The 21,483-nt window shown below is 39.6% G+C and overlaps 2 protein-coding genes across 5 annotated transcripts in view; one reads left to right on the forward strand and one right to left on the reverse strand.

The window, feature by feature from the left end:
* Nucleotides 1-247: 247 nt before the first annotated feature.
* Nucleotides 248-9,520, reverse strand: LOC139757180 (ileal sodium/bile acid cotransporter-like). 4 transcript variants are annotated; one of them, XM_071677311.1, is made up of 8 exons: nt 9,418-9,520; nt 6,387-6,882; nt 3,657-3,839; nt 3,151-3,322; nt 2,785-2,920; nt 1,250-1,331; nt 790-1,010; nt 248-659 (listed from the first exon to the last, which is right to left on the reverse strand). In XM_071677311.1, exons 2-8 carry the CDS (start codon nt 6,786-6,788, stop codon nt 419-421), a joined length of 1,437 nt encoding a protein of 478 aa, XP_071533412.1. In that variant the 5' UTR covers nt 6,789-6,882; nt 9,418-9,520; the 3' UTR covers nt 248-418. The 4 variants fall into 4 exon arrangements, with proteins under 4 accessions (XP_071533412.1, XP_071533411.1, XP_071533414.1 ...); XM_071677310.1 differs by having other exon boundaries at nt 295-659; nt 9,295-9,433; XM_071677313.1 differs by lacking the exon at nt 9,418-9,520 and adding an exon at nt 9,230-9,354 and having other exon boundaries at nt 295-659.
* Nucleotides 9,521-11,722: 2,202 nt separating this feature from the next.
* Nucleotides 11,723-21,483, forward strand: part of yata (N-terminal kinase-like protein yata) — a 46,966-nt gene continuing 37,205 nt past the window's right edge. The window contains exons 1-4 of the mRNA XM_071677309.1: nt 11,723-11,929; nt 13,945-14,085; nt 16,731-16,853; nt 20,026-20,243. Coding sequence (XP_071533410.1) covers nt 11,816-11,929; nt 13,945-14,085; nt 16,731-16,853; nt 20,026-20,243 — 596 coding nt within the window. The 5' untranslated portion in view covers nt 11,723-11,815. The remainder of the gene's footprint in view (nt 11,930-13,944; nt 14,086-16,730; nt 16,854-20,025; nt 20,244-21,483) is intronic.

Raw genomic sequence — 21,483 nt, forward strand, 5'->3', positions numbered from 1 at the left:
AAGGGGGCCAGGTGAGGATATTCCCTCAAAGGCCCAGTCCTCTGTTATTAACGCTACCTCGCTATCGCGGGAAATGGCGAATAGTATGAAAAAAAAAGAAAAAAAAAAAAAAAAATATATATATATATATATATATATATATATATATATATATATATTACTATTATACAATCCCAAGACCACTTTAATGGGGCACTGTATCTTTAAAGCTGTGCTGCAGTCAGTAGCAGGGGAAATGATAGACTTCTTTGAGTCCTCTAGAGAGAAGCTCTTTAATGAGACGGTACACATTTTCGCCCATTGATATATATATATATATATATATATATATATATATATATATATATATATATATATATATGTGTGTGTGTGTGGTTTTTGTTCGTTCTTTCTCGTTATCTTAACAATAGGAAGACCTTCAGTCTTTGTCTCTTTGCTTCTGCACATCAGAAATAACCTCGAACACATCGTCATCATCATCAGCGCCCTCTGTCAGCTCCCGCAGACTTTTGGCGGCCTCTCCTTCCACCTTCAGGTTCTCGCTGTCATCAGGACAGCACCCACAGAAGCGTCGGAGGCAAGCGTACACACTGAAGGTGAGTATGAGTGGTGGCCCCGTCACCATTAGCGTGGCTACAATGGGAACGGCAGCCAAGTCGCTGTGCGAAAGGAAAAGATGATTGGATAACACCATACAAAAGAATCTAGTCCTTAATTTCAAAGACTTTTAGTATGTCTTAGTAACATATGTTTAAATCTAAAAAAAAAAAAAAAAGTATTTTTTTTTACCTGTAGGGACTCTCAATGGATAATTTGAGGAGGATAAAAGCCACACCAGGGTTCTGTAAGGCCGTCTCGATGCTAACGGCAATGATCTGAGGCTTGGAGAGGCACATGACTCTGGCGAAGACGGCGCCCAGGGAGTAGCCAGAAGCTGCCACCATCAGGCCAGCCACTGCCATCTGCCACGTCATCATCAGTACAACCTTGTACGAGTTGTAAGTCCCCATCTGCGTGACAGTAGGACATGCATAAGTGTAGGAGAACTCTCCTGGTTGTGTTATCACATTCAAGAGCACCTGGTATCCATACCCTAAGAATAAGATCCATTATTCACATTCATGAAGAATTTGGGTACTCATGCCCCACGAGGACCATCTGGCACTCGTACCCGTGAATAACATTGAGTTACTCCATATAAGTCTCATAAAGCACGCATACCCATAGAGAACTCGCATGAGGTACTCACAATCATGAAAAACAGGAGGATGAAGAAGGAGAACGGTTTGATGATCTTGGCGCCCTTATCTGCCCAGATTGGCCTTTTAATCCTAAGGTAAGACAGTAAAAGTTAGTAGCCTGGTGCAGGAAGAGCACACGAATTCGATTAGAAAGTACACATTACCAGCTGAAAATGTACACAGAAACATACAGGAAAGTGCAATGCAGAAAGTTAGATAAACACACACCGAGTTATATGTGAATGTGGACAGCACACAGAGGGTTAAACAGTTGTATGATCAAGTTGAAAGAAATGGGGCCTCATCAGTGTAGAACTTCCTCCCCTTATGGTACAAATACATAGATGTATATAGGAAGAAGCGAATGACGGGGGAAGGAATGCAAGCAGCGTGCCCCTGGGGTGTTTTCGACATAGTCAGGGAACAGTGGCAAAGTGGTTGATAAATCAAGAAAGAGTTTGAAAAGACTTTTATGTTAGCTGAGACGCCACGGGCTAGCGAACTCCCTAATCAAGACCATATATATATATATATATATATATATATATATATATATATATATATATATATATATATATATATATATCCCTTGTTTAAGTCAGGTGCCAAACCTACCGACTAACTCCGTGGGAAGGATGAACAGCTGGGTGAACTGCAGACCGAAATCTCCGACAAAGGATTCGAACCCATTCACACACAGTAACAAAATGTAGCACACTGGCAGGCAAGATCATTATCATGGATCATATTCGTACACAGAGCTGAGGATCAGCAAGACAAAAACAAAAAAAATAGAACTTGTAAATGTAATTTCCCGCTATGGGTGACGTCGATTTTTATTCATGGCTGTAGTGACTATTTTGATCATTTTTGAAACTATGAGGCCGAAGAAAGACCTCTGAGGGAACACAATAAGGTCTCTAGCACTGCATGAATCAGACAAGGCCAGTATATAGGAGGAGAGTTAAATACTTTGTGATGAACATCAGCAAGACGACGAAAGAAAAATGAAGCCGACTGATAAGACTGACAATCACAGAACAGAATTCACAGCAGAAGTGGAGGGTTCTATCTTATTGATTTTGAGCTAAAAGTCTTACCAGATTTTATTCATAGACAAACAGGGGAGTAGAAAAAGGCCATTAGCAATGTGTGAGCCAATAGCGTTCTATAAGCCAGATCAAGGAAAACTGGTAAGTCCCTAGCACGCCATACCTAGCTAGGGTAATCCTCTTGTCTTGCTGACCAGGCAGAATATTGCAGCTCGGGGCAAATTACCATCATGGTAGCAAGCAGAAGGAATGGATAAGAAGGTAACCAAAAGTTGGAGTTGCTTGTATGCATGATCTATAGTTTTCCATATAGCAGGAAATACATTCTCTGTTCATCTTGCCATGATTAAATACATCAGAGCAGAAAACCTTACATGCAGGACAATAGAAATGGGTTAATCACGCAGAAATGCAAAAAAAAAGAAAAAAAAATGATATTTTGGCAATTTCTAAACATCGGATGACAAAAAAGATTTTCAGTGATGAAGTACCTGATTAAAATGCCAATGCAGACGGGAATTGTTAAACTGGCAAGTGACACGGCCATATTGCCGAAGGGGATCTGCAGATCCGCGTTCTCCTGAAGCAGCTGTTTACCCATTGTAAACATCCACAACGGCATCATTCCTAAGACACCAGAAAGGCTGAAAAACTTTAAAATGTGATTTCATTTGAACTCTATGGTTTTCATACACAATCCGATTCTGGACTGAATATACCTGTGCGATATTACCATAGCCAACAGGAAGATATAATCTAATCTAACACTTCTAATATCAAAAGATAAAATCGTTGATGGTGTAGGCAGTGTTATAGAAATGATAATAGACCTCGCCTGGAATATAAGATATACGGACCCATGGCGGCGATGGTGGAGATGGCTGTCATGGTGATGGAGAGGTTAATGTCTCCGTTGAACATAAGGGTCCAGAAGTTGGACGAGGTGCCTCCAGGGCTGCAGCCGAGTGTGAAGAGCCCAAGCCGCTGAAGAGGGTCCGTGAACAACAGGTGTCCCATCCAGAAACTGGCCTGGACGTGATATAGAATTGATTTGCTGCATATTCCTTTTGAAATATACGCGAATAAATTGAAAGATTAGAGACAGACAGACAAAAGCGGAAAAATAGCAGATTAAGACGAACGAATAGCAGAAACTGTTGTTGGAGGATACGTAAAAGATGTAGCCTCTCTCTCTCTCTCTCTCTCTCTCTCTCTCTCTCTCTCTCTCTCTCTCCAGAGGTACGCGAGTGAACTTTGAGACGGAAGCCCGGCTCGCTAGAGCGTCATACATATGAACTGGGAGATGATTCCACTATCATCAGAGTCATACGAGTGAACCGGGAAGAGATGGAGGTGGACTTACCATGGGCATAACTGCGAACTGCGATAGGAAGCCACACAGAGGGCCGACGGGTCGCTTCAGGACGCTCTTGATTATCTCCAAGTTCAGCTGGGCTCCCATGTTGGCGTTGTTGAAGAGGACGAACACCGAGCCGACGGAGATGAAGACTATGTCAAGGGTGAGGGCCATGCGGTCCACGGTGATCTGTGGCGGCAGATCTTGCGGTCAGGGGAGATGAACACGCGTAAACCAAACACTTGGAAGGGAAAGTGAACAAGCATACTAGTTAATGAATCCCATAAAACGACGTATGGACAGCAGGCGAACAACAACTGGAAGCAGGAGAACTATGCCAACAAACGTGGTTTGGGAAGTGAGCATGGCACATGATCCGACCAGTAAAGAAAGATGGTTAAAGTTAAAAATGATAGTGATAAGATGAACTAAGATATAAACATGTTTAATGAAGACAAGCAAACGCTTGTTCAGGTTAATTCATTTTTTAGGAATGGATAAGCAATTTTTCTTTATCGGGAATGCTTATAACACAACATCAGATAGTAAGTGAAGAAACTCTACGATAAGAAAAAAAAAAAAAAGATCACAGAAGCCCATGAAGACGGTAAAATGAATAAGAAGCATGTGGACGAAATTTGTGCCAAAATCAACAAAATGGTTCGAGGAGCAAGGAAAGTGGATGGTTTGGGCAGGACACGAACATATATCTTAAGCAGGTAATGATCACACCCATATATAGCGGGGGGCTAGAAATCCTCTCCTCTCATTTTTTTTTTTTTAACTTTCCAAAGAAGGAACAGAGAAGGGGGCCAGGTGAGGATATTCCCTCAAAGGCCCAATCCTCTGTTCTTAACGCTACCTCGCTAATGCGGGAAATGGCGAATAGTATGAAAGAAGAAAAAAAGATATATATATATATATATATATATATATATATATATATATATATATATATATATATATATATATATATATATATATATATTAAGGATATACAAAACAATACATGACGCTGATATGACAGTTATCAGAAACTACGTAGATCATACATCTTATAAGTTCACAGTTCTTTATAATGATTGGTGCCTCTTAACACAGCCACTTCCCTTGCAGCAATGAGAGATTCCATGCCCCAGAAACCACAGTTGTTTTCGAAGGCTCTCCAGAATTTACCCACGGTAGAGGAGGTATTTTTATAGTATTTTTTATGCTATTATAATAATGTAATCCCGGGATTCCTTCTCCAGGGACTCCTGCAGGTTTAAGACTACGGTCAGTAGCAGGGAAAGGATGAATTCGTTTGGGGTGAGAAATTGTTTGTCTAGAGATTGTACTCCGATGACACTACTACCTTTGAGTAGGCGGAGTTCTGTTTACCGTGTGATTTTTTTGGACGTCGTTTTCACATCCTTACGCCCTACCAGATCCATTCCAGCTAACTACCTTACCCTAACCAAATCACATAACCAACTAACCTGACCTTTTAGGATACCACGAGAACCCCAGGTGGGCGAGGTCAGCAGGCATCAACGACAAATGCGCGACAAATTCTAGGATCTTTGGTACGCGACATCAGCTAAGCTTAAACATAACGTCCGTTGCTTCGACAAGTGGGAAGATTACTTGATTACCTCTGTGATGAAGTGTGTTCTTGGTCGCAATAATATTGATGAATTGATTACCTCTGTGATGAAGTGTGTTCTTGGTCGCAATAATATTGATGAAGTCAGTCATTTCAATGACATATTAGGACTACGAACGGTTGGTTGGTTATTCTGGCTCTAGACTTCTCAAATTTTCGGGTAGTTTTAGGTCTACCAACCTAAAAAAATCCAATAACCGGAAATACTTTATCATTTTCAGGTAAGGATGTATCCATAACCTGACATACCGACTTTTCTCTTACATATGGCTTTAGATTTATATTAACCACCTGTAAGTATTTATATCTTGTTACTGGTGACTCTGAAAGGAAAGTCGGTAAACTGTAAATGTTTTAAGTTGACTCTAATATTTACAACTTTACGGGCAGATTAACCAGTTGGTTGCTGAGTTCAATATAACTCGTTAATTTAAATTTCAGCAATAGCGACTCATTCAACGGGATGAATTATCAGTAGCAAAATGTATGAATGTCTGGCAATTTAGATTCTTATTTTCTTTTAGAGAAAATGCAGGCTAGGGTATTGAATGAGTAACTTCTGTAATTTGATATTATCGTAGTAAATGTCGCAGTGTTGTGAGTTTGGTCTGACTCAAATATTTCAAATCCCTTTCCGGATGACTTTTTTCATGTTGCTTGCAGAGTAGGGTAGGGGGACCAGCAGGAGTAAACAAAATGCTAAACAAGAGGGGGAGGGTAAGAATTTAAGTGAAATAAAGAATTAACCAAAGTAAGAAATTACCATACTTCACACATACTAATATACAACAGAAACACAGCGTCATCTTAGAAACTTAATTTCGATCATGTCATTCATGAGGATTATCAAGAGTAACAACACTCAACCATGTAGGTTATATGGTCTTTATACAAGTACGCAAGCTACAGAGGAGGTAAGAAATTTATATATATCAAATTCTCTGTTTATCATAATCTTAAGTTTCACTACAGCCGGTATCGAAATCTGGGGGAGAAACGTGAATAGTGAGTTAGCTTAAATCTACTCCTTCTTCACATTTCTTTTTGGTTTGTCCACTTCTTTTTTTTATTTTTTGACTAACTATACTTACTGCTAGGTCGTCCCTCAAAAGAGTGGTGTTGAAGTCCGGGTCAAGGTCATTTTGTGTGAGGTAGAAGGAGAGGTGGGTGATCCCCCAATAGTAGCCGGAGAAGGTGAGAGTTTTGTTGACTTCAGCAAGCACCTCTTCAGCCGTGAAGAATACGTTGGGGTTGACGAAGTCCAGCTTGCCTTCTTGGTCGGGTACCACCGTTACCACCAGCCGCGCCTCCTCCAGGCCCTGCTCCCAGACGCTGGGGGCATCACTAACGTTAAACCTCAGGGACAGTGTCAGGTTGTAGAAGGTGTCCTCCTTCACTTTCCAGACGCCTGTTTGAAACGTTTCCAGGTATACGCCCCGGCACGCCTCCACCAGCGTCGCCAACAACAACACTACCGGCCGCAACCAAGACATTCCAACGGGAGGGAGTTATAAAACTCTGGAAGAAAATGTCTGTGGCACCACAATGTGCGCTGGCTGGCCTGCCCTCTTGATGGGACTCACTTCACTATTCATGTATATGTTAAAAAGAAAGACCATTAATTTTTGTTATGATGAATCGTATATAATAACATAGGGAATAATCTAACCTATGATTATAGTCAGGTGCCTGAGAATTGGCGAAATGCATGTATAGTGCCATTATATTAAGGAAATGGGGATAAAGGTGTGTTTAAACTACAGAGGTATAAGTTTGTTGAGTATACATGGTAAGTTGTATGAGGGGGTATTGATTGAGGTGAAGGTATGTACAGAGCATCAGAATGGGAAGGAGCAGTGTGGTTTCAGAAGTGGTAGAGAACGTGTGGATAAGGTGTTTGCTTTAAAAAAAAAAAATGTATGTGAAAGATACTTAGAGAAATAGATGGATTTGTATGTAGCAGTTATGGATCTGGAGAGAGCATATGATGGGATTGATAGGGATGCTTTGTGGAAGGTCTTAAGAATAAACGGTGTGGTGGTAAAGCTGCTTGAAGCAGAGACTTTTTTTTATTAAAGAATGTAAAGCATGTGTACGAGTAGGAAGAGAGGAGATTGAGTGGTCCCAAGTGAAGGCTGGTGTGCGGCAGGGGTGTGTGATATCAACATGGTCGTTCAATTTGTTTATGGATGAAGTGGTGAGGGAGATAAATGTGAGGGTCTTGGAGAGAAGGGTGAGTATGCAGTCTGTAAGGGATGAGAGGGCCTAGGAAGTGAGTCAATTGTTTGTTGATGTTATAGCACTTGTGGTTGATTCGAGTGACAGACTGCAGAAGTTGGTGACTAAGTTTGAAATGATAAGTGAAAACAGAAGTTGACAGTAAATATGATAAAAGAAAGGGTATTAGGTTCAGCAGGGTTGAGGGACTGGTTAGATGGAGTGTGACTTTAAATGGAGAGAAACTGGAGGAGGTGAAGTGTTTTAGATACCTGTGAGTGTACATGGCTGCGAATGGAACCATGGAAAAGGAAGCGAGTCATAGGGTGGGTGAGGGAGCGAAGGTTCCTGTAGCGCTGAGGAATGTGTGAAAAGAGAGAACGTTGTCTGGTAAGACAAAAATGAAATGTTTGAGGTGTGAGGTGGTTTGTTTCGGTAAGTAATGAAACGGTAGAAAGGATGAAAGAGCTGTGGTAACGAAAAGGGCGTGGTTGAGAAAGCTGAAGGTGTGCTGAAATGGTTTGAGCATATGGAGAGAATGAGCGAGGAAAGGTTGACAAAGAGGATATATGGGTTAGAGGCAAAGGAAAGCAGGAGAACAGGGAGACTAAATTGGACATGGAAGGTTGGAGTGAAAAAGATTTTGAGCGACTGTGACCTGAACATGCAGGAAGGTGAAAGGCTTGCACGGGATATAGCGAACTGGAACGATGTAGCTTACTAGGGTCGACGTGCTTAGTGGACTGAACCAGGGCATGTGAAGCGTCTGGGGTAAGCCATGGAAAGGTCTGTGGGGCCTGGTTATTGATAGGGAACTGTAGTTTCAGTGCATTACCCATGACAGCTAGAGAATGGAGGTGAGCGGCCTTTCTTCGTGTTCCTTGCGTTATTCTGCTAACGCAGGAAACGACGATCAAATATATATATATATATATATATATATATATATATATATATATATATATATATATATATATATATATATATAATGGCGTCTTAGTCCTACTCACTTATGAATATACATAAGATTTGCCGAACAACCATCATTCTATATTGCAGTCAGTAGCAAATCATCAGGGGAACTAAGCATATCCTTCCTGCACGCTCAGAGAAGTAGATTTATAGCCACAAGTAGTTTAACGAGAGCCCCAGCTGCGTGCCACTCTACTCCAGCTGGTTACCACTCCACCCCAGTTGAGTGGTACCTAGAGAGAGACCGCTAAATCCCAGCTGGGGCAACTGAACTCCAGTTGGGAGCTACCCAGCCCCAGCTGGGAGCACCGATGTCACGTCTCAGTATTTCTTGAATACCACCATAGTTTGTACTTGGGATTGATGTCGGTATTTATATACTAGGTTTTGTTGTTTTGCTGTATGCCTGAAGACTCAGGAATGCTGGATGTACTCAGGTTAAGTCTATTACATAAAGGCTCATTTTACATTTCTATACGTTGATGCAAGAGTTAGGGGAGAGCTTAGAAGTTCGACATACACGCTGATTCCACCTTCGTAAGGAGAATTAGCTACGTCTTTTTCTGCACTAATGTCCTCACTTATATTCAATGAACATTCAGACAAAGACTATGTGTTTCATCAAAGTAAAAGTAAATTTAACTGTAACACCACTTGACGAGAGTACTCTGTGACACCTCCTTAGTGACAGCAAAGAATCATTTGATGTACCTATGTTTGAGTAAACATGAGCATTTGTTCTTACTGCCTTGTCCAGTGGCCATCAATTATCCTCGTACGACTTCCTGATGCCTTTAACTGTTCACTTACATTATGCGCATTGTAATTTCAACATTCTAGGTTTGTCTTTAGTGAGACACAAGGATGCCGCTCCTTAGACCTTCAACACCACCATCGCCATCCACCAACACAACAGATCTAGGCACGACTAACTGCCGGAGAGAAGCGTCGACGTTGTTGCCGTTGGCGCTACTGCCACTGTGTTCTCCGCAGATAAACCTGTATCAGAGGTGGACCTTCACCACCATACGTCGACGACCAATAACCTTAATGTTGCCTCCAAGTGATCCAGTCTGTGATCTCAAGGATTTGATATGAAAACCCATCACCATTGGGTCTCATTGTCCATTGTCCGAGTACGAATAATTGAACCTTCGTGTCGAGAGGCAACATACAGCAACAAGTGAGACATGGTGGCCGATTGTCACGTTATCGTGTGTTGTAAGGCGAGATACTTATCGCATTATCGATAGGAATATACTAATCTATAAGCCACTTCACCGGAGGTTGAAGGCTGATGATGTTCCTGTCTGGGAAAACATTTAAAACGATTGTTTTTTCCGACATTGTGCCTGTCATGTTGACCAGTGATAAGCAGAAGTTTGGCGATATGACATATATACTAGATAGATAGAAGAAGCGCACATGACTCGACTGCGTACATCAAGTAGACAAGATATGAGAGAAATCGTCGCGACAAGTTTTATTGCCACTGGTCGACTAATTTGAGAGGTGTCCTTGGAGACGTTGCCAGATACTGTCGTGGGTGATGGGTACAACTTGAGGCCATTTCTCGGTGCAAGACTTTTCCCCACCTCTAACTACCCAGGTAGTCTCAGCTCTGAATGGGGTTACGAACTCATTATGAACTGAGAAACCAAATGGCTCGTTGAAAGAGGCAATCTTGTGGATGTGCTCAGCTTGTAACCGCTTTGGTCCTCCTTACGTACTTCTATAATTTTTGGACAAGGAAGTATCTATCCATCCATCTGTCAATAAAAGTACTACATTTACTTTCCTGCCCGATGATACCCTATTAAGGAGCTTGTGAAGCGCTTAAGGAGGTGTCTACATTACAGATCTCAAGGCAGAACTCTAGCGACAGATATGGGACAACGTTGACTCAAAAGTCTCCCACACAGATTGCTGCAGCTTACTTCTTGCATTCATATCAAGCCCCTCTTTCGCTGGGTCCCAGCCTAATTACATTCACTCAGGATGAATTACATCAACTATGTATCAGACCAACTTTGGAATCTGTTTAGGTCCCCTTGTAAGTTGATGCAATCATCCTCTTCATTACTTCTCATATGACCCCGTCATCATCGGCATTTTCAGGATGGAGTCGAGTTCTGTCCAGCCGTTCACAGTAATAAGGAAAAGCAATGCATCCAAAACAGAACCATGTAGCATGCCACTGTGACAAAGCATTTCAAAGTCTTCTCTGACATGCGACTATTGGTCTCTTTTTTTTTTTTCCCCCACTAGATGTATCGTTCGAGGTAATCTCCATATTTCTGACGAGATTCAACATCCGAATCAGCCCACCATAAGGTACAGTGTCAAATCCTTTCTACATAGTCCAAATGAGACAATCCATCCAGCCTTTTTCTTTATCTAATACGGAGCTCACTCACAGAAATCTGAGATGGTCGTTTCACACGACCTTTCCCAGAAATCGTGCTCTTTCACTTTGTAATCTGAATCTCACTTAAGTAGTTATCCTCTGTATAAAGTCACTCATTTGCTATTTGATTACCGTCTTCGGTACCCTACAAATCACTTTTGTCAGAGTGATTGGTGTGTAATTAGACACATATTAATTAGGTCTTTCTCGTGATGACGTTACCCTCTTCCAACAGTGCGTCTTACCTTTACTCTTGCGACATATTTCCAGTGGTTTGTCAAGGGTATTCAGACACAACGTCAGCACTTCCAAGGGAATTTCATCAAGACTATGAGCATTATATAAATCATTACCATTTAGAATCTTGGGTACGTCTCTTCTGGATATTTCAAGGCCTCTTACCCATTCCTTTTCATTGGTGTTGCAGCTAGTTTCTACTCGCGTAAAAATCCTTTTGTCCTTATTCACTTCCTTCGTATCCTTAAATCATCTTCTATAACTCTTGTATGATAAATGCGTATTTCAGTAAAGGTTTTCTGAGCTGTCAAGTGTAAAACAAAATCCAAAAAGCTGATTAAATATGAATATATCTTTTATAGTTTTCACACTGCGATATCTGTCGCATCTGCCGCTGTCTACCGTAAACTCGTTCGTAAAAGTCCTTTGAAAAACGATTCCTCGAAATAGTCATAACACTTTTTCCATAATCTATTAATAAACTTAATCATGTACTAAATCAAAAAACGAATAGTTTTCAGTGTGATATTACTCGATGATATTATATTTTATCAAGTAAATGGGGTTTGTTTTGAATGGCTGGAGCTAGTTGGTGAGCTTATAAACTTTGCAGTGTATGTGTTGGCAATTTACGGATGACATCTGAGGTTATCGCATCTTCATAGGATTAAAGGGCACAGGGAAACTATGTGGTCGATATTCTCACGCGACCCAACTAGTTCCTTTCCATATGAATTAGGAGAAGAAATACGTTCAGGGGACAGTCGTAGTATATGGAAGCTCCATCGAGGCAAGAAAAAGGTAATGTCAAGAACCCACGTTTCAAGTTGAATGTATAGTAGTGTTTTAGCATGATTGCTGTTAAACAGTGCATTGTAATACAGAAATCCATGCTTCCTATACTGATTTACTGTATTTTGTTATATTAATCTTCTGAGATTCTACAAAATCAAGCCAATGATACATGTATCTTTAGGTATATCTCGCAGAAATAATATTAATAAGCAGAATCCGCTTTAATGCATTTGCGAGTTGTCTGTCAGTTCTTATATGTGAAGGAGGCTTTCTTACACGTGTAGAAATAGGCAAACTTTCTTTTACACTGATGGGTCAATCGTTTTGTAAAGATCCATACTAATATTAATACATGTCGAGCAGATGCTTATCGAATGGGGCGTTCATTTCGTTCCTGGTTCTGGCAAATATCGTATAGTAGACAGTTCCATTCTCATATGATTCTCTGGTTGAAGAAATTTTGGCTTACTGGCCCTTGTCGTTTGTCTGGACTTTCCCTTGATTTCATTGTATTCTTAGAGTGTGATTTTTTCAGGATTGAATAATTACATTAAAATTCTTTCTTTTTACCCTTTTAAAGATCCCCTTATATCTTTTTCTTAGCCATTCATTGTAACTTTAACATCTTTCACCTCTCCTGATAGCTTTTGCTTTTGTATCTGGGACAGTTGATGTCCTGATGTTAGTGTTGCAGGTGAAATTCAGAGTTTCTGTAATTGTAGTGTTTCTAAGACATTCAGTGAAACATAAGAATTAGACCAAGGAGGACAGGGCTTGAAAGATAAGGGAGTATTGTATGTTTTAGAAAAATTACTAAGACAACCTAATGTGGACTTGATTACTGATTCTGATTTAACTCGGATTAAGTGGAGTTGAGGCTGAATATGTTGGAAGATGAAGCAGTCTTAACTATCCTAACCCAGGTCGAGTTAAGGAATGTCTGATATGTTTGAAAGTACATCATTTGAAGGAAAGGCTGATTATGTTGGAACTTACAGCAGTATGATCTAAACTGGGTTAAGTTGAAGAAGGCATAATATGTTAAAACTTTGTTTATTGTAACCAAAGTCAGAATAAGTTCAGGAAAGGTTGAGTTTGTTAGAACTTAGAGCAATATAACTTTTCCCAGGTTAATTCAGGAAAAGTGAGTAAGGTGTAACTTGATGTAACTTGTAACTCAGGTTAGAATAACCTAGCTCAGCCCAGGGTAGATTCAGGTACATTGAAACTTGCAGCAATTTAACCAAACAAAGGAAAGGCATAAGAAATGTTGAATTTATGTGAGTGTAAAATAGCTTAAGACAACCTTAGATGGGTTTTGGAAATATGAGTTCAGTACATTAGTTCAAGTGATGGCTTAATCCAAAATAGTTGTGTTTCTCAGGGTAAATACAAAGGATAGCATTTTACCTTATCTGGGGTGGGGTTGACAAGTCTGCAATTAACTACAGAAATGTGTCAGATATCTCTCATAGACATTGATGTTATATTGTATGTAAATACCATGTGTACAGTGTTATCCTTCATATGCATAACATTTGGTGTGGGTGATGTCATGCATCATTTTTCAGAATTCATTGCTTTAGTAAATTGTTACATTTACTACTTATTGTACTGTTTTATTGTAGTGTATCATTTGATCTCTGTTTTTGAGAGTGTGACAGCAGAATGGCAAGTTTTTAGTTCGTACTTAAAAGCAACCTTAATAATGGTGATTCGCTTGTAAGCAGCAAAAAGCAGTGTAGGCAGCCAGATCTTGCATGGAGCCACAATGGGATTGGATGACCAAATGGCCATCAGTACTCTGGGACACTACCATTTTAGACATGAACTTATTCACCAGACTGTTTTTCCAGATGACCAAAATGTTTAAGTTGTAGGAAAGCTTGATTTTGGAGTGTAATTTTGTATATATGATGTTACTTACGATGTATGCTTGAAACCTGGCAGATGCCATAAGATCATCGGTCTGCCATTGGTCAAGTACTGCATACTTATTATTTTACTCTTGTCTTTAACAGCAAAACGGTGAAGAAGTGAGTTTGTTTATATGTGATGTAAAGGATGGGAATTCATCTTATTTGGACATAGCTAAGTCTGCAGTTAAGAAGTTGAAGACACTTCGCCACCCCTGCATCCTTACCTACATGGATAGTCTAGAGGTAAATTTCCATTTTTTTTTTTTTTAAACCATGTAAATCACATTTTAATTTCAATAGGTGACAGCCAACCACTGACTATGGAGATACTACAGGTTAATGGGAGGTTTAAAAATAGCACTGTGCAGTAATGTTTGCTGCAGTGGCTCTCATATCCCTGGTCCAGGTTTAGTTTTTATCTTCTCTTTCTGTCATACATACGCATTGGTTGCTGGAATTCATTCCACAGACACACATTCTCTCCATATCTTATTTAATTCTTGATGGCTTGTAAATCACATGACATTATTTTTATCACAGATTTCCTAATGTAATCTTTATGCAGTATATTCAAGTACAGGCTCATCACTTTTTCACTGTTATGCTCTTTTTGCTAATTTTGCTTTGTGCTTTTGTTGTGACACTCTGTAGTTAGATTTTAGATTATATTAAATGTAATTATGTAAACTCTGGTTTTAAGTAGCTATTTAGAGTGCTGTCTTTGATTAGATCATTGGTAAGGATAATTCTGGAAAATGCAAAGAATAAGAGAATGTGGAAAATTGCAATCCTTTTTCTGCTCTGAAGTTAGATAGAAGTATGGCTCCAATAATGAGAGAAATGGAAAGGCTCTTTAGTATGTAGATCAAGGGTATAGTTTGATGCCAAATTTTGCTGAATTTATTGCATATTCAGAAGAAAGCCAGGAGTCTGCCTGAGGATCTAAAGGAAGATTATCACAGGGGGTTTGATGTTGAGCCTTTTCATACTAGCAAGGGGGGGTTTATAGTAAGAGATGTACTGAACTTTATCTGTGTAACTTGTTATACATTTAAACTATTTGTGTAGTACACAGTGGTATTTTGTAAAGTACCATCAAAACTTGAAAATCTGATAACCTTTGGACTAGTCAGTGTATGAATTCCTGAAAATTACATACTTTTGAGTGGTGAAGCTGTCTGGCCTTTTCCTACAAAAAGGAGCCAGAAATAGACAACCTTTTACTTTGCATTTAACACTTAAATCACCCCTACACCATATTGTCAAGCTCTGCTAACCTTCCTAGGTGATTTATGGCTGGCCCTGTCTTTGTTTAATTGTCAGCACAGTATTTTGACATCTTTTCGTGTTGCCTCTTGATGTCATAATTTGCTGTTTCCAACACCATACTGTTCAGTGAGTTTGATTGCCAAAACATCTTTGCCTGATTTATGTAATATTTCATTTTTTTGCATGATAGTGAGGGTAATGTGCTTTAAATCTGAAACTGCAGACTTTTGATATTTGGATTTTTGAGCTATAACTGTAATAGCAACCAATTTCATGAAATTTCTGTTATTATCATTTTATAGCTCAAAGAGAGGGCTGTGGTAATGCATTGAATCCATTTGCATAATTTTTTTTCATAGGAAAATAGTCTCCATTAAGTGATGTTTAGCATAACACTTAGTTTTCTGGAAATAATAAAGAGCATTAAGCAGGGGTTGCTTGTATGTCAAGTGATGTCTTTCTGGCCATGACTTGAATAGTACCATTTGTCAAGGAGGGGTGAGCATTTCTTGAGGTCCCCTTGACCACTATTAAGTGACTGGAATCCACCTCACCGCCACTGACGCTGTTCCTAGATGTGTCTTTTTCTCTATCCTTTTCTTCAACATTTGCAATCTCAGACCCAGCCTCCCTTTATTGAACACCATCTTCCTACTTCCTCGTCTGATCTCTTTTCTGAAACCCACTTGTTCATGGATGCCATTGCTTTTCACTGTTATTGTTAACTATAATCATAGCTATTGTTTTAGCTTAAAGGGTAATATTTATGCTTGTTTTAGTACAAAAACACCTATTGCGTATCTGAGGATCTTGAGTCTCCCAGCTCTTAACCTGTTTAGCTCAATATTTCTGTATTGTTTATAACTTTAATTTTATTTTTCATCAATCCCCCACCCCCCCTTCTTCCACAGATGAATTAAAAGCCCTCAGCCATATTAACTCTCATACTGTCATCCCTCCTTAACCTTCCCTTTCCATCATCTGTGATGTTGCTGCCCTGTCTCTGTTCTACAGTGACTATTTTGGCCACTGCTTCCATGAGCTTTCTGCATGTGTCCCAACCACTAAAGTGCAGACCCACAGCATGTGCTGCTTTCCATCTACAGTTTCTGTGCAGGGACCAGCGTACCTCCTTTCCGTGAACAGTAAAGCTGTAGAATTCTCTTCCTTCTGTCAAATATTGCTCCTCCTGTGATATTTCCAACTTTAAGATTTTCATGTATTTTTGAGACTGAATGGTCAGAGGTAATGTTTTTCCTCTTCTTTTCCATGGAATTACTGGTTATGTGTCCCACATTTCATTATTTTCATTGCCTAATGATGTATGGTCTTTATATATGCTATAGAAGAATGAGTTTTTCCTCCACATAATGATGAAAAATGGTGTAGATGTACTACAGTTAGCAATATACCACTATTCACTCACTTTCTTCATATCCAGATTTTTTCTTATGCAGCATAAGAAATTAAGACTCGCTGTCCTCATAATTGTAAGAGGAAAGCAAAGTTTTTTGTGTGATATTATGGTGGTTCACTCTTCCAGTTTTTACCACATAATTTTGTTATTGATTTTGCATTATTGTTCTTTTTCATGTATCTTTCTTTCTTGTAACATGCAGAATGACAAGATGGTGTATTTGGTGACTGAACCTGTAACCCCCTTGCTTATTTGGCTGAAAGATGACACCCTCACTGCAGAACATCGCACTACAGCTGTTTCATGGGGTCTACTTCAGGTCACTGTAAGTACATATGTATACCTTTCTTTTTTAGGGTTTCTGACCTTTTTTTCTTAGATTTTTCTCTTTATGGAATTTTGGTGCCATTATTCATTAGGTACTTTTATATTGCTTTAGCTACCATCCAGTGATAAGCAGCATTTCATATATACATATACACATGCGTATATATGTATATGTCTGTGTATGTGTATGTATGTATACATTGAAATGTATAGGTATGTATATATGCATGTGTGGACGTGTATGTATATACATGTATGTGGGTGGGTTGGGCCATTCTTTCGTCTGTTTCCTTGCACTACCTTGCTAATGCAGGAGACAGCGACAAAGTATGATAAATAGATATAAATATGAATATATTTTATTCTCATACAGCTTTTACTCATCTGTCTCCTTGACTAGTTCAGACTGGAATTGCAGTAGGTAAGAGCTCTGCTATGCATGATGTTTGTATTTCCAAGCAAGTGACAGCCTTTTAGATGTTCATCTTGGTGCAGATTCACTGACTGGCACCATTTTTAACTTGTGTTTTTGGAAACCTGTGGTATTCAGTTCATATTGTATGGTACTGTTATTTTGGATTGTCTGAGATGGGAAATCTTTTTTATTATTTCATACTTGTTCGCCGCGTCCCACGTCAGCATGGTAAAACCAAGAACAAAAGAAGAAAAGGCCTCATTCGTTATCACTCTTCCTATAGCTTTCTGTTGTAATGCACCAAAACCACAGCCTTCATCCACAACCAGGCCTCACAGAACTTTCTGCAGTGACCCCTGGCTGCTACATTTGCTATGTTTCAGTCAGTTACAGCATGTTGCCCCTTGTTTATCGATAACATCACATCAGTTCACTTAATCCTGTACAAGCCTTTCACCCTCCTGTATGTTCAGGCCCTAAGCACTCAAAATTTTATTCACAACTTCCTTCTATCTTCAGTTCACTTCCCCCTTTTTTTTCCCCTTCACCTTTGATGCATGTATCATCTCTGTCAACCAACCATTTTGGCACAACCCTCTTAAGCTTTCTCTGCCATACTCTTCTTATTACATACCGCACTTTTATACCCAGCCATGCTGTTCTTATTACTACACATCTCTCTTGCCCAGCCATGCTCTTCTTATTATCCCACCTCTCCCGTACTCTTTCATTACATACTAAAATCAACCCTTGTCACACCACATGTTCTCAAATAGTTAACTTCCAACACAGTGACCCTCTTCTGTACACACTTATCCGTAGCCCATGCCGTGCATCCATACAACACTCTAAAAATTATTGTAACTTCAGACATAACCATTTTTACCCATTGAGATAGTGACCTCTCTTTCCACACTTTCGTCATTGCTCCCAGACCTTTTTCCCTCTCTCCTGCCCAGTGACTCACCTCAGCTGCCATGGTTCCATTCTCTGTCCAGTCCACTTCCAGTTATATAAAACATTTCACTTCCTCCAGTTTTCTTCCATTCAGACTCAAACTCCAGCTAAACTGTCTCTTTACTCTGCTAAATCTAATAACCTTGCCCTAAGATAACTAAACTCAGTGAGTATATCTACTGGCATTGGTTTTGCAAGAGAAAAAGAATCCCCAAGAATACTCTGTATACTCATCATCTATGCCTTGCCTGCCTGATCATTTGCCATTTCTACCTATCTATCTATATCTCTCGACACCTGTTCCTGGTTAGAACTCCCTTAAGGGGTTGACCATGGCAAAAGAGTCTCCATAACAAGTGAACTCCATTGCCGCTTTTTAACCTTTAGTGCCTAACCCTAAACAGGCCACTGGGAGAGGGCAACGCTAGCACAGTGTTTGCAGAGTCTCCTACCTAATGTTTCAACGGAGTACTTCTTCCTAATGCTCTTGCATAATGTTCCTACTTACTACTTCTATCTAAAGCTCCATTCTAAACTACTTCTGTCTATTGCTCCTACCATTTTGCTGAAAGGCAGGGCTAATGCACAGTGCTCACTGCAGGAAAATCTAGTTACAAAGAATGAGTTGTGTGAATTAAGTGTTGTATTATTTATGACAAGGAGAAATTGTATGTTTGCAGACAGATTGCCATTAGTCCATGTATGGGTGAGGCATGAAGAAAAGACAGCTACCTGTGTCAGAGGAGTGCAACTTGACAACCATTGAAGTGCTAGTTCACTGTGCAGCTGTCACTAACCCTCCCTAATTCTCAGATGGGTAGTACTGGTAATATACCTCCCTGGTTGTTGGCTATCCACCAACTTCTACATGCTTTGTGGAAAATATGACCAAAACATCATGTGAGTGTGAATACATGAAAAAACAAATATGAGATGGTAGGATGTGTTGGATAAGTATGTGAGCAAGAGAGATGCAAAGTGGAATACAAGTCTGGTGATATATAGTGAAGTAGTTTTTGGAGATAAGTTGACATAAATCATATTGTGTAAAGCAAATATAGTGAATCTGTAAACCACACACAATAGAGCACTCAGAAGAATCACTAGTTGCTTAGCAGCCACAAACATTCAACTAGTACACAATGAAACAGTCAACTAGTACACAATGAAACAGTACTTCCTATATTTTCCCAGGTGAGCATGCTTAGTACCCAATCTTATGTAATAATAATAATCTGCATCACATCTAAGCCATAATATGACCACATACTATCTTTATTGATGATATGATCTCACCCCAGATTCTCACAGTGTCCACATATATTTGCTGATCTTTTCATCCCCTGTAAACATCATATTGATGAGAAGTATTCACCTTGTGATAAGCAGGGAAGTAGTAAAGAGCCACTCCCCTAACTCAGTCTTGAACTCCATTCTACCAGACTGGTACTACACTCCCCAAACAAACTTGAAACACACCCACTCCTCTGCACTTTAGATACCATTCATCTCTTCAGCATTGCAAACATTGGTTCATCATATCACAGGACCGCTTGTGCCTAACATGCAACTTCCACGTTGAAGACACTGAACACCTACTTCTCAGCTTCCTGTCTCTCACCCCAACAAAACAAACTCATCACATTTTATCTGTAGTCGTAATTGATGGGTCTCGCTGACTTTTTGAATGCTTTGGAAGCCCCACAAAAGGTGCTCCTGAAGTAGGATAAGGTACTTTAATGTAAATTTTATTATTTTACATGATATGTAACTAATATTTCTTAATACTTATCCACAGAAAGGACTGAGCTTCTTAAACAATGATGGAAATTTAATTCATTATAACGTTTGTGCAAGCAGTGTATTTGTCACACCTGCGGGAGAATGGAAATTGGGCGGTGTGGAGTATTCTAACAGTGATTCATCCATGTATCCCGTCAAAGTTATACCACAATTAGATGTCTATAACCCTCCAGAAAAGACTGATTTATCAAAAATGCGAACTACAACTAAATGGTGAGTCTTTGTTTTATGTTATAAGCATGCTTTGTACCTTTATGAATTTATCTTTGTGCCATTTTCCCTGTATGGCAACATGGGCTGTAGAGAATCTCATTGCCACCATACATATTACTGTACATTCCTTTATATGAACACCTTTTTTTATTTGCTCACATTTTCCTTTTTTCCACCTTTTCCTTGACTTCCCTCCATTTTTTCCTCATTTATCTTACTAAATTACAAAAAGAATTTCTCCAGTCTTTTTGAATACCCTGACTACCTCAGTGACTGACATGACACTGGCTGAACATTCCCCAGTCAAGGCCATCTCAAGTGAAAAGGAAAAGAGTAAGATGAAAAAAGTTAGAATTAATCAGGGCACTGCAGATGTTTGTTAATTTGACTCTTAAAGGTAGAAAGGTTGTAGAAAGAGGGAAAGATGAATGGGGGAAGAAAAATACACAGCTTTGAAGAAATGAATCATAACAGTTGAACCTTGAGGTACTAGTCTCCACACAAAAACAGTGGAAGTATCAACCAGTATGTTTTCTTCTTTGATATCCACTTAAGATCACGTCACTTTCATTTTTAATTCTCTACTTTCTTTTAATGATCACACCATGCTCATGCTGATATCTCCAGTTTACTTTTTTCTACAACTGAGATTTATTCTGTCACTGTCTGGGCAGACATACTGGTGTGTCATAGGTGACTTCTGAGGTAATGTTTTGTCATCCTTCTTAAGAAATTTTTTTCTAACCCTCCTCTGAATGTTGGTATGCTTTTATAGCAAGTAGGATGAACCAACCTTAGAGAGAAATGTAGGATTTGAAGTATGTAAACCTTGTTTTTTCAAGGGCAGTGACCTCTGAGCATTTTTTCTGCTTTGTGTTTCCCGCCCTTCCTTCCCCACTCCTACAAAAACCTTTCTTTATAATGGTAATGATTACGATTGAGTTGACATCTATGTTTTTAATCTGTAAGGCAGTTTAGTCCTGATGGCCAGAGGGTGATGATGTCATTATTGAGGGAGGTAGTTGATTGGTCCCAGGGCAGACTCAGGCTGAGCCATTAGCCAGTACCACCAAGTAGGTGGTTAACTAGGGTTCAGGCTTTCATGTCACCTGAGGGTTAGGAGTTTAGAGGTTTTTTTAACCAAAGACTTCTGGGAGAATCTCTCATAGCTCATGGGACACCATCCTGGGGAGAAAGAGTTTTTCATGCTTGAAAAGACTTTGTAGGGATTTTCCTTATG

Source organism: Panulirus ornatus, chromosome 25 (assembly GCF_036320965.1).
Source record: "Panulirus ornatus isolate Po-2019 chromosome 25, ASM3632096v1, whole genome shotgun sequence".
Taxonomy (NCBI): Eukaryota; Metazoa; Arthropoda; class Malacostraca; order Decapoda; family Palinuridae; genus Panulirus; species Panulirus ornatus.